Source organism: Camponotus floridanus, unplaced genomic scaffold (assembly GCF_003227725.1).
Source record: "Camponotus floridanus strain SB8 unplaced genomic scaffold, Cflo_v7.5 scaffold66, whole genome shotgun sequence".
In the NCBI taxonomy this organism is placed as follows: Eukaryota; Metazoa; Arthropoda; class Insecta; order Hymenoptera; family Formicidae; genus Camponotus; species Camponotus floridanus.
In genome coordinates this window covers 988,382-1,005,604 of record NW_020229834.1, presented here as the reverse complement: position 1 = coordinate 1,005,604, position 17,223 = coordinate 988,382, and the positions used below count along the sequence as shown (strand labels likewise).

The 17,223-nt window shown below is 44.2% G+C and overlaps 1 protein-coding gene and 1 long non-coding RNA gene across 3 annotated transcripts in view; one reads left to right on the top strand and one right to left on the bottom strand.

Moving 5' to 3' along the window:
- LOC109610357 overlaps nt 1-17,223 on the top strand; it is a 180,648-nt gene that overhangs the window by 110,901 nt on the left and 52,524 nt on the right. The gene's annotated exons all lie outside the window — the stretch shown is intronic.
- LOC105256061 (LIM domain only protein 3) overlaps nt 1,388-17,223 on the bottom strand; it is a 50,965-nt gene continuing 35,129 nt past the window's right edge. For both annotated transcript variants that reach the window (XM_011265703.3, XM_011265704.3), the window contains exons 2-5: nt 10,777-10,885; nt 10,230-10,493; nt 4,215-4,455; nt 1,388-3,888 (exon numbers count right to left, since the gene is read on the bottom strand). In XM_011265703.3, coding sequence (XP_011264005.1) covers nt 3,733-3,888; nt 4,215-4,455; nt 10,230-10,493; nt 10,777-10,862 — 747 coding nt within the window. In that variant the 5' untranslated portion in view covers nt 10,863-10,885 and the 3' untranslated portion in view covers nt 1,388-3,732. The remainder of the gene's footprint in view (nt 3,889-4,214; nt 4,456-10,229; nt 10,494-10,776; nt 10,886-17,223) is intronic.

Below are 17,223 nucleotides of genomic sequence, written 5' to 3'. Positions count from 1 at the left end.
GCCACGTTGTCATTTGTCGGTTGCACCGCGACGGTATCGGGGGTGGATGAGGAAGGAGAGGGCAGGAAAGAAACGGCAGGGAGAGGACGGGCCCGCCGGTCGGGCGGATAAAACCGCCACCGCTGTTAACATCGCCGTCGGATACGAGGGGGGTTGGAAATTGCCTTGGCTGATTTCATTTCGAGCCAGATTATTTTAAGGGGTTCCGTTCTCCCTTTCGCTCCTTGGTCCCTCCCCCGCTCGCGCCACTACCGTTCCTGCCTGACGTGATTAATGCGACTCTGGACGCGGACGCTGACGGTGGTGGTAGCGATAGTGGTAGTGGTAGTGGTGGTGGCGGTTGCGGTTGGAGGGTCGAGATGACGAGTCGCGGCTACTCGCGCGACGTCGAATTAATTCGCCCGAGCACGCACCGGAAGCGAGCTGAAATTGTTAACTCCTTCCGGTCCGAACGCATTATAAAAAGGTGGAGGATATTATTTTTGATAATATCTTCGCCGGTGAAATACGAATTAAAGTAGCGTAGAGGTACGGATTAAAACGACTTCTTATATAAGAATTGATTAAACTGGGGCTCAACGCTATCTTCGGACCACATCGCGTAATTTATTACGGCGTAAAGTTTATTAACCCAGAAGTGTGATTTTTTAACTGGAAAGAATCAATAACGTTACGTGCTCGATGTAATTACACCGTGTTTCTCTCTTTAGTCGCGCAACCAACGAAATTTATCAAATAAGCGTCGAGCGAACAGTTTAATCGCAATGCATCTTATTAGATTGAGCGATAGGTTTTTCATAAGGAACAACGAAAATAATGGCAATCAATTTACGAGCCGTTCGGAGCGCACATAAACGTGAAACAATCCATCGAGCGAAACGACCTACATAACGCAATCGCGGCGGCATAAGTTTCCAGTTATGGCTCTCGGAGCCGCGCGGCGATTTCGGAGGCGCGTATCCGCGAGTTTTAAGGAGTTCCACGTCCCATTATAAAGTCTTCACCGCGCATAATAGCATTCGGCTCCGCAGGCTGGCGAGCATTAGGGAAATCGCGTTTCCACCCTCCTCGTATTAGCTCGACGCCACGCGAGCCGTCATCCTCTCCCTCCTGTTCTTTTTATCCCCGTGGTATGCGTTGAATGGTCCTCTCGATCGGATCGGCAAACTTTCGCGCGCGGGCGACTTACCTCGATTTCGGCTTTCTTGGTAGAAAGACGGACGACGGGGTGTTCAGAAGGGAAGAGGAGCGAAGGAATCGAGACACGAAGAGAGACGTCCCGGACGTCGCGTAGGATCTACCGTGGGATATTATATTCGTCGACTTAAAGTCGCGCAACGCGAATCCTCTTGGCTGGAAATGAAAAACACTCTTGGAATACACCAGGTTGTATTTATAAGAATGTTATATTTTCTCGGTAGTAATGGGAGTGTCCCTCCCCTTCCGTAAAGAGGGAGAAACCGTCGTTAATATATTAATAGAATCCTAGGTAAGAGTGATATTATATACAGATGAATAAAAAATGGGAAAGAGTCGTTCCCTGTTCCTCTCTGTCCTACGTGGGAGATAATGTTTCATTTCGCTCGGTTCGATCGTCTCACCTCTCTCCCTTCGCCATGTCGCGAGATCTTTGTACTAGCGGTACGACAGAGTCGTCGGGCGCCTCGATCCGTTGCTCTGCTCGACAAGTTTTACAAGTGTTCCATGTCAATGAAATTACGCGCACTTTCTCTCATTTTTCGCATATGCACGTCCGTTGCACGTCATATCAGCGGACATGATTACCGATAGGCTTCGTTCGAATTCAGAATCGGCGTCGCGCCGACCATTTTAATTATGTAACCGTAATTATTACAATCCTGTCTCTAGAATGAAATAATGATTGAGCCATAACAAGATCTATAAGATAAAAAAGTGTTATTGTGTGCGTAACGCCAGACGAGAAAAGTGATGGTAGTGTTATAGTTATTCTCGCCGGCGCGCGATATTGATGCAACCGGCCGGAAACGAGAGAAAGCCCGGATATACGCGGGAATGAGAGACGGATCGGTATTTCCGGCGTCGCGGGAAATTGCTCACAGTTAATAGCGTTACGAGTTCACGGTTAATAATGTCGCGGCAACCAATGTGGTAAGAGCGTTTCCGTCGATCTCCTTCCTGCTCCCATACGATTACGAATGTATTCCGAATGAATGGCGTATGGTATAGATAAATAAGCGCCGTCTGTATTTTTGGCATTAAAGCGTTAAAGCTAAATGAGACTAAACCCCTCGCTCTCCGATCCGGCGGGAATTCGCGACTCTCGGCCCAGTCGCGGAATATTTAAAAGTCTCAATGTCATAAATTACTTTCGAATTTATTTCGATAAAACTTTTAAAATGGTGAAAATTCTGAAAACATTAATTGTGACATTAATAAAATAATTGTTTGCAATTTTTTGTGCCGAGGTCACTGAAAGTTTCACTACGCTTTCGCGAAAACTTGCCGGACGAAGCCTACGGAAAATAATTCGTTATGACGCACGTCGGGCTGTCTCGAACTGAATTTTTCCGCGGCGCTTGTTCTCCGAGGGGTTCTTAACCTAACGTTTTTAATTAATCTTTGGTATCAGCTGTTGCGAATCGATCTCGCTTGCGATGCAATATCTATGCAATAAATAATAGAAATAAAATTTAATACAAATTTCGATATACAATCTATTAAATGTTTACGATCTTTCTTCCAATTTCGCGAAATATGAAATGATTATTATCTTACTTCTCCTTTCCCTTTGGCTGCGCACTTTCGGCCTGCTGTAAAACGGGAGATCGTAGAATGGATAATATGGCACGTGTTACAGAACCCCTCGCGTCCTCTTCGCTAAAAGTTCTCTCCTTTGAATCGACGCTCTACGTCCTTATGGATGGACGATGGCGATATCACGAGCGGGATAAGAGTCATCTCGGTGGACCTGCGTATACTGGTAATTGTTTCGTCTTCTCTCACACATTCTCGCGGAGTCGGATACGACACAGATATATTTACAGACGACTCCGCCGTTCACGCACACGTAAATTTTCGTCCTCGCGCAGAATCACACATTCTCTCCCATCTCTTGTCGCTAGAAATATATCTTACACGAATCATCTAATTTATTTTTACGTGTGTCGGGTGTCGTATCGTATCGTATTTTACAAGACGTGTACATGCATCAACAACAGACGACACAAAAGTCCAAGAGACGCCTGAAAGATGTCTAGAGAATTTTACGACGTCATTTAAACGCTTGCATTGTCCGTGTATTCGTATATTCAGTGTATACAAGTATGTATGTGTACGTGTGTGTGTCTCTCTCAGTAAATACAGTATATCGAGCTCCAGCTCGTATCTCGCGCGCGCGCGTATCCTACTGTATTAATATATCTTCCGTTAAATTTGTTCATTTTTCACGATCACAGTGATTCCAATCTCCAATCCCGTCACTTTGTCCACGAAACCTCGGATTTCCACTTCGAGTTCGTCCGACTCTCCCCTCCTCTTGGTTCTGTCTACGTCCCAGTTTTACATCTCGTTCTTTCAGTCCCTTCAAACCTTTTCATCCCAACATTCTCAACGACGCAACGTATGCTTCCTTCGCATCTCTTGCTGTTGGAATCCTCGATTATATTCCACGAGCGAGGAGAAACTACTCTCGCGTCGGTTTTAATAACCGCTGAGACACCTGAGCTTCTTCAGAGGCGGCGAAGCCTCGTTTCAGCTGGTCGGCGCCTGCATAGACATCGGGGGTGGCTTCACGGGTCCGAGGGCGGGTCCGGACAGACCGTTGTTGTTCATGTCACCCGGCGCCCTCGGCCCGCCGACCCCTATAGTCGTCCCGTTCACCGTTGGCGTGCCGCCTGACATTTGACCCTGAAGTCATAAAAGGCCCGAAAGGCGTGAGACGTCGCTTTCGTATCGCGACATGTTCGCGAGTGTCGATTTGACAATATCGAGAAAGTGAATTAGAAATTATGAGGAAGCGATTTATCGCAATTATATCGTAATTATTAAAATTGTATAACACTACATTAGTATTTAGTTATCATAACTATTAAAATTATTATAATTAACAACTGAGTGAAAAATGAAGTATTTAAATATTATATTAATTATCGATTTTTTTTATTCACGTTAGTACCGGACTTATTTCTGAATTCGTTTTCGAACAGACTCGTTCACATAGTTTGTTAACTTACGTTGGGCACATGATTGTGCTGAGCCACCGACTGTCCCAGACCTTGATGAGCCTGGAGCGGATTGTGTCCCGGATGCATGTTCTGACCCGGAGGTGTCGGTGTAGGAGGGAGTTGCCTTTTGATGTATGCTAATGAGGCAGGTGATTGTATCGCCATATTAGCGAACGCTAGCCTCTCCTCGTAATCGTACTCGCAGAGAATTTTGTTCTCGCACAAGTAAAACCGATCGCCCACACAAAACCTGCAAGCAAAAAGGAGAAACACGCTTTGTCGTCGACCATAAAAATCCATCCCCGGTTCACATTTCCCCCGGTGTAAGTTATCAAGTGTTTGTTTTCTATCAATGATTGTACAACGAACAATTATAAATAATTATGCAAAAAATTAACTTTTCTCTTGGAATTAATCGTCGTTCGTTGAATCGCAAAATTTGGTTTGTCGCTCCCGAAGGACTCAAAGGGAGATTCAAAAACAACGCGATTAAATTAAGGGGCACAATCCTGTTTTGATCTCATGTTTTAACCCAATCGATCCTAATGCCGAGTGAAAGAAAAGAAAGAGAAGACTCGGCGAGGGGTGGACGACAAGGGCAAGGGGATCGGAAAAGGAGTTTCGCTGGATAACGAGCATATCGTAACGCATCGAACAAATAATTATTATCGGAGCCTCTGTCTGCGAGAACGACCACGTATCCGCTTTGATCCCGGCTAGGAAATACGAGAGCGAAATACGAGAGCACAGTGGCTGCGGCGGCGCCGCGTTGAGTCTGGCTCGGGGTAGATACTCTCATAATCGCACGGCAAATAGAATTATCGCGTTGCTGCGCGTGGCCGTTGCTGGCAGCAAGCGCGCGGCTTATACCGGGGTTTCGCTCGTTTCCCCCATTATACGCGTCGTCTGCTAAATGACGCCACACTCCAATCGGATACCTACCCTCTCCTCTTCTCGCTCGTACCCTTCTTTGTCTCTCTCTCTCTTTTTCTCTCTCTATATATATATGCAACAGTTCTATTGAATTTTTAATCTAAATTTAACTTAAATTGCTCGGCGTACATTAAGTTGTACGATAAGTATATCGTGTTATTTAATAAGATATATCGAGAAATATTTATTTCATTTATTTCGAACTGTAATAGCCGTGTGACGGCTTTAATTAGCCGAGATTCTGTTCCCGACAAAGAATATCGCATCACATAAACAGACGCGTTTCACATATCAAAATGCGATATGTCGGAACGAAATAAAAAAAAACAACCGAGAAGATTTTACAGCGAAGGTAAATTAAACCGATTAATTAAAGTAATGTTCGTCGTTATCGTTAATTGATATGCTTACGACCTTTTATCATACGCGCGCGATATAATCGACAAAAGCGTATTTATATTTCACCATTAGTCATTTCCCATTAATCCTCGAGGCGATTCGCGAAGCGAAGCGCGGAAGAAGAAGAAGAGGGGTGGGGGAGGCGTGAAAAAAAAATTAATATCCGGCGGGCGGACTCCAATGTTCGACGGCTTAAACGAAAATAATCCTTGTAACGCTTTGGAATATCTTTTTCGGCCGCCTGGCTAGAGGCAGATATACCGCTCGTAATTGCGCGGGCAATAGAATTATCGCGTTGCACGAGCGCAGTCATTTCGGGCCTTCCATTATGCGCGCACGAATAATGCCGCGCAAAGCCCGATCCTTTCCCGCGAAAACGGCGCAAATGTCTGCCGTGGAATGATATCGGCGCGCATGCTGTGTGTGTCTCCGTAATTTTCCCCTCCGGGTAATTTTTATACGGACGACCTATGGCCAGCTTGAAAATCATTGAGACATCAAGCAACGTCATACGCGGAGCGGATATTCTATTCGGGTCGGGTGGAGGAACTAATTGAACGGATAGCCTTGCTTACATATCGACATTATTAAAACAAGGAACGCTGGCACGACATTAATTACGATGTCTCTCACAAGTACCTCGTTATCTCTATACGAGATTAATTGATAATTATAGACATTTATTTATTTAGTTAGAAGAATAAAGCGGAAAGTTTATTGCAAATTATATGGAAATCATCAGAGAAATCGCGGAAATTTATTTGAAATAGAAATTATATAATTAATAAGAGCGGAATAAAAATGTCGCGGAAATATACTACAAGGTTTCCATTTTTCATCGAGCATAAAGGAGAAATATTTTTATCCACCGTTATGATCGAAATATTAAAATCGCGCCGGGTAAAGGCTCTTTTTACAAAGTTTTAATTCCCATTGTATTAAAGCTCATCCGTGTAACGCTCGCGCGAGAGCCAACTCATAAACGCTTAAAATTTGATTTATCTCTCGTTCTGCGCTCATCGCAATGAGAACAAATTCGCCTCCGCCTACGAACGCTTTATTATACAGCGCGAGCGCGTCCAGTACGCCCACATCTACGTAATTGGCGCAATTCCGTAAGTGTTTCCATTCAATTTTCTTTTTATTACGTGCCTGCCAGAGCGGCCCTTCCTCTCTCTCTCTCTCTCTCTCTCTGCGCTGCGTACGCATACCAGCACGCGTCGTCGGGATATATCACGTTGTTTACGGCCCTTTTGACACGTTTCACGGCACCCGGGAGTCCGCGATGCGCTGCAATTTCTTCGTCGTTTAAATGCAAGAGAAGTATCACCGATCGGCAGATAGCCTTGTACTTGTCAGCACAACGGAAAACTTGCGTCTATCTTTCAGATCTGTAAAGTTTCGTCAAATCAAAATTCCAGCAGGACACTAGATTTCCATTTTGCGTAAAATATTAACGACATTTCTCTCATAATCTCGCTGCTGACCGCAGCCCCTGCCCGATACGATCATCTTAAATCGCTCCGCACTTAGCTGATTGTGAGAAACATCAACTGATTGAGATTGGTGAACCATTTGCGTGGAAGATGATTCGAGGGAGGAAGGAAGGAAGAAGGGAACGGATAAAAGTCGCGCGAGAGAATGACTTTCGGGTCTGCATGGAAAATTTCAATCTGGACGGCGCTCAGAAAACTCGGTTGAATCTTTAACGAGGGTAGTCCGGTTACAGGACAATGCGCGACAGGGAGAAATCGAGAGACACGGAGGATAGAGGGGACGGTACCGACGCGAGGAAACGGAAACGAAAGCGAGGACAACGTCCGGGGCGGTTCGACGAGACGGGGTGCAAAGGGCGGAAAGGAGCCACTGCGATTCAATAAATGATAGCGTCGTGGTGGCAATGCGTGACCCCGTTAGAGAGGCACTTTACGGGCCGCTTCGCCGGCGCGACCGTATCCTTCAAAGAGTAATACCGTCTCTCTACGCGAGCTTCGGCGTATCAAAGTTTCAGCGGCTCCGCTTGCGCGTCTCGGTGCCCGGGACACGATACGCCAGTTTCTCAGATGAAATCTTTATTCGACGCACCTCTGCCCTCCCTCCCCGCGGTGTAAATTTGCGAAAATTGCGGGTCAAGAGTATTGCTCGTTCAAAGATGCATATGCGAGTGATCGCGATCTTTTCGAAACGGATAAGCACGATATCTATATACATGATCAGATATATTGAAAATACTAATAATATTTTGTATGATATTGTTTCGAAGCAATCGCGTCTAATTAAAAAAATTTCACATCATTTATAATTTCGCCGAGAGCTTCGATCCTACGGGATATCAAATCCAAGTCGCAGGGGCGAAAGTTTAATCGAGTAGTCATTATGTTTAACCGGATTCGACGGAAGTAAAGAAATCGTGGGGAGTAGATACGCGCTTGCGCTAGGGCACATGCACGAGTGTACGCGTATATTCGTGTGCATCGGGGGCGAGAGAAAGAGAAAAAGGGAGAAGGTAGGACGAGCGAGCGAAAGAGAAAGAGAAAGAGCTAATTGCATCGGTAAATCATCCTCTAACCGGGAGGGTGGGAGCCTAGTCGCCGCCACTGGCACAACCCTTTATTCTGTGTTATTACAGTCTAAAGTTACCCCGTGTAATTGTTGCTGTTTAATTGCAAACTCTAAGTCGCCTCGTTACAGGACGCGCAGCGCTGCGAGTAATTGCCCTCTTCAAATTTACCTACCTGCTTTTTAGCGGCACGATCGAGGGGCAGGCGGCAAGGGGGATGTTCGCGCACCGAATATTCCGCATCAGGCATATTTTATCGCGAGCGCGCGCTTTAATTGCGCCCGTGCATCATCCGCGACACGCAACGCAATTGTTACAACAAATATAATGGCCGAGCCGAGTGCAGCTGTCTCAATTTGCTTCTTCGCCATTCGTTTCCAGCTCCGAAACGGAGCCGACGATTCGTCTCCCCGCGTCTTTAAGCGCGTTTCTTCTCAAAAGGATCGACGAGACATCCATCCCGGATGTTCGGGATTCGGTTTTGATCCTCGCGCGCGACACGTTCGCCATCCCTCGTGTTCTCTCATCCCTCGCTTTCAGCGCGAGTCGCGCGAGCGGGGCGCATTGTCGAAGATAGACAATGCAGGACGATAAAAACGTAAAATTGATGCTCTTTTGTTCGCATTGTTTGAGATGCTGCGCAACGTTTGCCGCACGCCTGGACGAGCCATTGCTATTGGCTTGAAACATCCTTCACCTCCGGTTCCTCTATCATCCCTCAGCCTCTCTCTCTCTCTCACTATTCTCCGCCGATAGAGCGGCTACCATCGACTCTCTATCTCCTGAACGTTGTTACCCCCGAAACGAGTCACTTCGCTCGTAAGCTAGCATTGTAACCGCTTCAGCGATTTTGTGCTCACGTTTGTACGTTCCTCGCTATTGAATCGCGACAGGAGTCGCTGCTACTCTGTCGTTGCCACATATTGTTTACTACATCGTATCACGGCCCGAAGATAATTAAAACGATCCAGAAAAGAATAACGGATGATAACGCGTGGCTTTGACAGACGGTTAATCTTACTACATTCGTATCTTATGTAACACATATAACAATTCGTAATAACTTGGAGACTATGGACTTGGAGATATCGATGTCCCACCGCGAGAAAATCACCGACACTCGGATATTACATCATTGATCTTAAAAGACGGAATACATGAAATATGGAAAGGGAAAGCCTTTATCTTTGCAGCAAGTCCTCTATAAGAATATATATATGCGTTGTTTAAGAAACTTATAAAACTTGCGTGTGTTATGTTAAGAGAGATTTAAAATACACTTATAAGAAGAACAAAAAGCATACAAAAATTTGAATCCATATTTTGATCTCCCATCAATCAGTTTGCCGTTCGGCAAAGATGAAAATGTCAAATCTCGTTTTAGAGCCTCGTTTTAGGGATTGCAAAAATATAATACATAAAGATGGATGCGAGGAATGAATTAATAAAAGGAAGCAGATGGCATATCGCGCCTTTCGGCGGATTGAGAACCGAGGTCGTGGGATGCGCGAGAGCGTGTATGCCGCGGGATTTCACGATGAAGTCGGACCGGAGAATGGCAGCGCGAGCGAAAGAAGAAGAGGTCATGGTGCGGAAAGCGCAGGGTGATTTCCCAGCTGACCTGTAAAGCAACCTTCTCCCCTTCCCTTCTCCAATGGGCTCTGTCTCGCTCCATGGCCGTTTCTTACCCTCTCCTTGTGTCCACGCGGGAAAGATGCATCGCCGTGAAAGCCGTGAACGGCGGAAAATAAAGCACGGAAAGAAAGAGAGAGAGAGCGCGGAAGAAGAAAGGGCAGGAACGCGGGTAGCAAATTTACTGATTCTCTAGCTTCTACCATTTTACGCGCGAGTAGTAATTTTTAATAATTAATGAGCCGTTCGTTTTTAATAATTGATGAACCAATTTTTTTGTTCCCGTTTTGAGATTCTATCTCTATATCTTTGATATAGTATAAATCTCTCTCTATAATTCGTACGATCGCAAACAAGTCTATTCTTTGCCGTTGCATCTTTGTGTATGCTTTGCATACTTCAAACAGTGCAATGATGGATCCACGCGTTTTAAATAGAAAAAAAGTGCGAGAATAAATATCTGATTAAAAAAATAAATCTGATAATTCGCACGCACTCACCGATGAGTACACTGTTGACAGGCGAAACAGTCCAGATGATAGACGTTCGTCCTGGCCCTCATAACCATCTCGAATGCCGGTATTTGCTTGTTACATGCCGCGCAGCATCCCGTGCTCCCGAAGAGCCTGAGGTAGTCCCTCTTACAGAGGATAAGATTAGCTTTGGTGTAGAGGGTAGAGCCGACTTCTCCTAACCTACAGTCGCAGCAGCTGCACTTGAGGCAGTCCTCGTGCCAGTAGGAGTCCAGAGCCTTGAGGAGGTACCTGAAGAACCGACAATATCACTGCAGCTTTCGTTCTTACCGGCCGTTAAGCCTTGGAAATTTCTCTTTTATCTCGATATCTAATATATATATATATATATATATAATTTTTTTCCCCGATAAAATGGCTAATCATTTCAATAATAAAAAAGCTATATAGGAAGATCGATATTTACATCTCCATTCGAACTTAAAATATTAATATCGTAGCAGAGTTATTAATAAAGTAACAAACAGACGACAAATACTTTCTTTAAGTATGCAGATAAAGTGCCGATATTTACCTCTCTGTAATTGCTTTCGCGCAACCGGCGCAGACCTGCTGCGTCGAACCATTTTTATTCTCAGATTTGCTCACATCCATAGTCATCGTGATCTTGACTACGGCGCCGTCTGAAACATAAAAATAAATCGAATCACTATAGCTGCATCTCTACACGTTCATGTCAGAAAATAGCGACAAAAAAAGCAATATTTCACATATTATTTAAATTTTGTTACATACGGAAGAGAATTAAAAAGAATACAATTATTAAATTTAAAATCTCGTGCTTGTCAAATTTATGATCTCGAGATACAGAGAAGAATAAAATCTTTAATAGTCTAAAATATTTGTATTTGTGCAACGAGAAAATTATGACGCGGCGTAATTTCGTAGCCCGAAATTTGATTTCTCGAATTAATGAGGATCTCACCCGTATATTCAGACTGTATCATATACATCCGCGCATGTTTATAAGGGGCAACTTCGCGGACGGCTGGCGTGCCGTGCACGCCGTATTCCGCGGTTATAAGCGTCTCCGACGTCGTAAGTGGCTGACAGCACGCAATAATTAGCGCAGCTAATTGGAACCGTCCCTTATGCTCATCTCGCGCGTCCCAAACTCCAATAAGCAGCGACGCGCTGCGTCACGAGAACCGCCGAAATCTTTCGCGAGAAAAAAATTGTCGTTTTTTTTTTATTTCTTTCCGACATTTAAAGAGCAGCGTCTTCCAATATTTAAATGTCGAAATTCTCACCGAAAATATATTCTTGTATAATGCCAATTATTTTCAACTCTTGAATTTCCTAATTAAAACAAAAATACATTACTTCATTTAAACGTTTATATCTTTAAACTTTATATATTATGCCATTTAAAAATCTTAACGTTTTCGTGTCTATAAAGTTCCTTTTATCGTATTCTTCAAACACGAATTTATTATTCATAAAATTGATAGCAATAATACATATCAATTTTTAAATTGTCGAAAATCTTTCTTTTTTTCCTACTTTCTCTTTTTCACACGCGAAAGATGAGCATTTTTCCGATTGATTTTTTTCATAAAAAAAATTGTGGGTAACCAAATAGCCACTGCAGGCTCATTAAAAAACACTCGTATAAAAAATTATATTCGATTTGGATTTGCGCAAAAGTCATCATGAGCAAAAGTGTAATCGCGAGGTTGCAGTTACGTTCTTACGAGGCGATTCGCGTAACACTTCCCAGGTAAACATCGCGAACAGGGGTAATGGCAGGGAGGGAAGGGGAGAGGGAAGGGGGAAGTGAGAGAAGTGGGCCGCCACCTCCGCCGTTCGAAACGACGACGAGCGGGCGGACGGAGCTTAATTAATTAGCCGGATACTTTGAGTAACAATCCATTATTACATACAAACATCCTCGGCCTCGGGGCCGAGCTGCAGCTTTATGCTGCTAATTGGCCTTCTCAAAGCCGGGAGAGACCCGGGCACGAGTTATAAACGCCACTCCTTCCCTCCCTGATTCCTCGCGGCTCGCAGCCACCGTACCGCACACCGAGTCCTCTCCTCCGCCACCCTGCTTTCACTCCCGGTTCCAATTTTCTCTCTCGCTACCAATCCCCTTTTCTCTCTATCTCACCTCCCCTTCTCCATCTCCCCATCTCGTTATCTCGCTCCATCCTCCTCATCCCTTTCCTATCGCTGCATCACTTCACCCGCGTGCTCCGCAATACACGTAAAACGCATACAATCGCGCGGATACGCTCGCTCACATGCGCTAAGACAAAATGGATGAGAGAGGAGGTGCGGGAGATGGGCGAAGGGGTGCGAGAGACGGTGGACGGAAAGAAAGAGCAAACGAGAGACGAAGAAGAAAGAGGGAGAGAAAGATATAAGCGGCAGGGAGGAAGGGAAGCTGGACGGATAGCGCTAATAACGCGCTCGTGACGCAAAAAAAAAGAAGTATAATTGCCAGCCCTCGTGGCAGGTATTTTTCAAATAGGACCCCGTTCGTTAATTGGAGGGCAAATTAAAGAGGCGCCGCCGAGGAAAAAAACATCATTCCCCCTTTTCCCCTTGTTGCCTCCCGCAGCGCGCCACCCACCCACGTAGGTATATCCAAGAGCCGCCTCGTGATTCGTCAAACGACTCGTACGCTCCGTTTTTGCTTGGTTCTAGCTTTTTTTAATGATTCTCCCTTATAGAGTCCGATTCATATCGCGATAAAATGAGAAAAATACACGCACACACTGCTGCAACGCGTCCTATAAAAATAGTTAACGATGACGATTTTCAAGCTCTTCTTCCCGGGAGAAAGCGCGGTAATGCTAATTGTACGATCAATAACGGATCGAAATGAATGACCGATGGAATAGTTCGTCTGATGAATGAATTTGCGACTGAAAGAAGTTTACGCCTTCGTTACGCGCGCTTTGCAAACACCATAATTATGCACATATATTTGATCGCGTTGTGCAGAGATATGATGAAAAAAAAATTGGTGTTACTTTACTCTTTTGATTGCAAATAGTGGATATTGAAATTGCCGATACTCGCGAGCAAATTAAAACTTCAATGCATGGATACCAAAATATCAAACAAAAATAGTCGGAAAAAAATTAATCATTCGCGCGGGTGAAAAATTTCGAGCCTGTTATGATACTGCGAAAATTCGCACATTGTACTCTGATAGGAAGTATTCGTTTATCGCAATTGTAATTTATCTAATTCGTTTGTGAAAGCAAATAGTTTATATAAAAGAAAATATAGAAATATTCAACAAAATATTATGTTTAAATAAATGGAAATTTTTTTATTTTTCGCTTTCGAAAGCGACGATAACTTATGCAACTGACAAAATTTTTTAGAAATCAAAATTAAAAATTACGAAAATCTTACATAAGAAAATAGATACTTGGACTACAATCTTTCTGGGATTGCTAATTAATATTTTATCACAAAATATAATGCGATTTGTTTGTCACTCTGAATGATTGGCCACTCTGTACACAAGAATATATGAATTATTATATTATTCTTTTGTAGACTGACCAATGTCGGCGTGAATGACGTCGAAATAGCTTATAAAATAAAATTGCGAAGGGCGAATTTTGCCTTATATATAGCATCTTTTATTACTATCGATCTTATGGAAATTACAGACACTTTATTGCGGTGTGATATTTTTGAATTAAGAATTTTCAGAGATGTTTCACAATAAACATATATTACCGAATAAAAATTTTATGTTTTGTCGTAAATAAGAGACACTGATACAATATTAATAACGTTCAAAAATCTTTGAAATACTTACATTATCGCGTACAGTTGAGATATTTATCGTTTCATATTTGAAAATATTATTGGTAGCCGAATATTAATACCGAATATTGGTCACCGATTTTATTTCTTGGCGAGAAAGTCTTGGAGAAATTCGATCGTTCGCTTCTGATAGAATCACTCTCACGTCGCGTCGGTCGCGCTACGCTGTTCTCATATGCGAGATAACATAATCGTAAAATGGCAAACTGATTTCAAGCGTTATGGTTTTTCCGGGGTATGGAGCGGCGCGGCAAACGGTCAGCTCCCAAATACGGGGCGACCTACGGGGAAACTGGCGATATTCGATCGTCGAATCAGCAACGGATACGACTTTTTATTCGGTCAATATAAGGAGCACCCTTGCGAGATTACGAAATTGCCCTAACAGCAATATAAGAGAAATCTACCCCTGCGCCAAGCCGTCCTCCTCACGTTTTTCCCCCCCGCCGTCCTCCCGGAGAGCCCGTCGGGGCGGACAGGGCCGCTAGGTGGTTTAATAAAAATGTCAAATATAAAGTAGCCGGTGGGGACGGACGTTTAGGAAATAAATAAATGTAAAAGAAAGTCTTTCCGTGGGAGGAAAGAGATCGAGAGAGCGGGATGGACAAATATGTAGACGGATAGACGGACGAAGAAAAGCGACGATATGAAGAGAGGGGAAGAAGAAGGGGAGGAATGAAACTATCTCGGAAAAGGAACGGGAATATGGACTCGATATATATTATTACGGTTAGAGGTCAGCGCGACGCATCCCCAGCTGACTCAAACTGTGAGCGACTGCACTCGCCGATTCAATCGGGAGCGTTTCTTGCGTTACTCTCGTATTGAAGATGCTCGATAAAATATGGTGCCTTCTCGTCGTAATAGCACGCTGAGAAAAAGATATACAGAGAGAAAATCCGTTTATTAATACTCCTGGATTGGAAAATCTTTTAAGATAGGGAGAAGGATGAGAGGGCTGAAGAAGAGGCACGATTGCAATTTCGGGGTTTGATAATGAGGACCGCGGCTCGACGGTCTCCCGGACTGTATCATTATACTATGAAGTGGAGAGACTGCTAATTAGTCATTAGCGTAGGGAAAAAGATACCTTCAACCGCGTTGCTGCAGCTGCGGGACGAGGGGGCAATCCTACCCGACGATGCTGCGAACGACGACGACTACGACGACGAAGACGACGACGACGATGAGGACGACGGTGGTAAGGATGGTGCACGGTAAACTTGCGCAAACAGGGTGTAGCTGCGCTGGCCTACGTCTAATTGGACCCTAGCGACGTAAGTTCCACTAATTGAGACCGGCCTGGTAACTATCAACACCGCTATACAAGGGTCCGTTCGTAAATTCTGAATGGACGAGCAGCGATAACGATACGGATATACTGCTCTTCGCTGATTGGGCGAACACGGGGAAACTGCGTCGCGGCGCTGGCTGCGAGCTATATGTATAGTCGTCGTCTCGGATGAGAGATAATTACAAGTTGTAAATTTACTATATTACTATGGTTAATGAGGGCGCGCGTAATTAGAACGAGTACTTGTTCCGCGCGCTGCGCATTTCGAACTATGTAATGGTCGATTAATTAATAGTTCGCTGTGCGCGACTGGCCCTTAAACAACCATAGCTGAATCCAACGCGATTTCTTGAGATACAAATACGTATTCCGCGTATTTATGATTATATATATATATATATATATATATATATATATATATATATATAAAGAGAGAGAAAGAGAGAGAAATATCAGTATGTCGAATCTCGACATTGCAGCTCCTTTTTTCATTTTCCTCCACAAACGAAATGAATTGTTTTTAATTATTCTTCATTTTTCGGAGATTCGCAATTACGCGGAAATATAATGGGTCGAAGGAGAGCACGCCGAAATAAAGCCACAGAGGCATAAGTCCAAAGACGAGATGGAAATGTACGAGAGGGCAGAGCAGAACCAAATTTTAATTTCGCTCCTAACAAAGAGACGAGGTGCGGTGAGAGGGTGCGTTCTCCTCTAGAGTTCTTCAGGGTACCCACGGTATTCCATCCTTCAGGATCATTATATCGCCAATTAGAAGATAGCGGAGCACGGCGTCGCCTAACAAGCTTCCTGAGGGAAGGTGGATGGCAGGAAAAGAAGGAGAAGGAAGGGGGAGAGAGAAAGGGCGAGGAGACAGACTTACTCTCGCGTCGTTATATGCGGCGACTATCACGGCACCGCGACGCCTCGCACCCTCTCTCTTTCCCTCCCTCTCTCTCTCTCTCTCTCTTCAGCATCGCCGCCATAAAATATTCACTGCAACCCGATGCTCCTGACCGGGCCGGCGCCGCTCTACGGTATAATTAAGACGCACGTGAGATCGTCTTGACGATGCCAATTGCGTTCGTTATGGGATAAGGGTGAGCCTCGGAGCGCGGCAGCTCGCAGGGGGGAGTTGTATATCGATCCGACTGCGAGAAACCGAAATGACAAAAGAACGAAATACGACGGTGGTCGAACGGACTCGATTGCATAAGACTTTTGCATTTAACACGATATATATTATTCGTAGTACAATATAAAATTTGTATATAATACTATATTTTTTTTATATTAAAAGATTGATCATGAAAACGTTATTCTTTAAATTTCTTCTTTATAATCACAATATATTCAGTTTTATTAAACGAATCCATCGATGCTTTGGATCAAAGAGGCTTTCGTTATTAAGGAAATATTCATAAAGATTTTAGGATTTAGGCAGTGAATCGTTTATCATGTATTTGCATTTGTACTTTCATCGATATAAGAGGAGACCGGTCAAGACAACTCGGCGAAACTTTCGATCGTTCCGCGCGATTATTCTTCTCCCCCCGGAAACAACACGAACGTATACAAAAGGAATCGCCGCGCAAAAGTCGTTTCGAAGTCTTCGCGAAGTAGAGAGCGAAATCGACGTAGCAGCGCGGTAGCGATACACTTTTCTCCGTAAGCAATATTCATAAATCACCCTTCAGACCGCTCTCCCTCGCCGCGCTTCAGCCTCCGCCCTCGCCCGTGTCTTCTCACCCCTCTTATATACGCTTAGAATATAAGTGCCAGTTTTTTTTTTTCACCGAAGGGATGCAGTGGAATCAACTTCTCGTCCATCCCTTTCCCGCCCGATCAACTTCCTTCCACTCTCCCTCCCCGAAA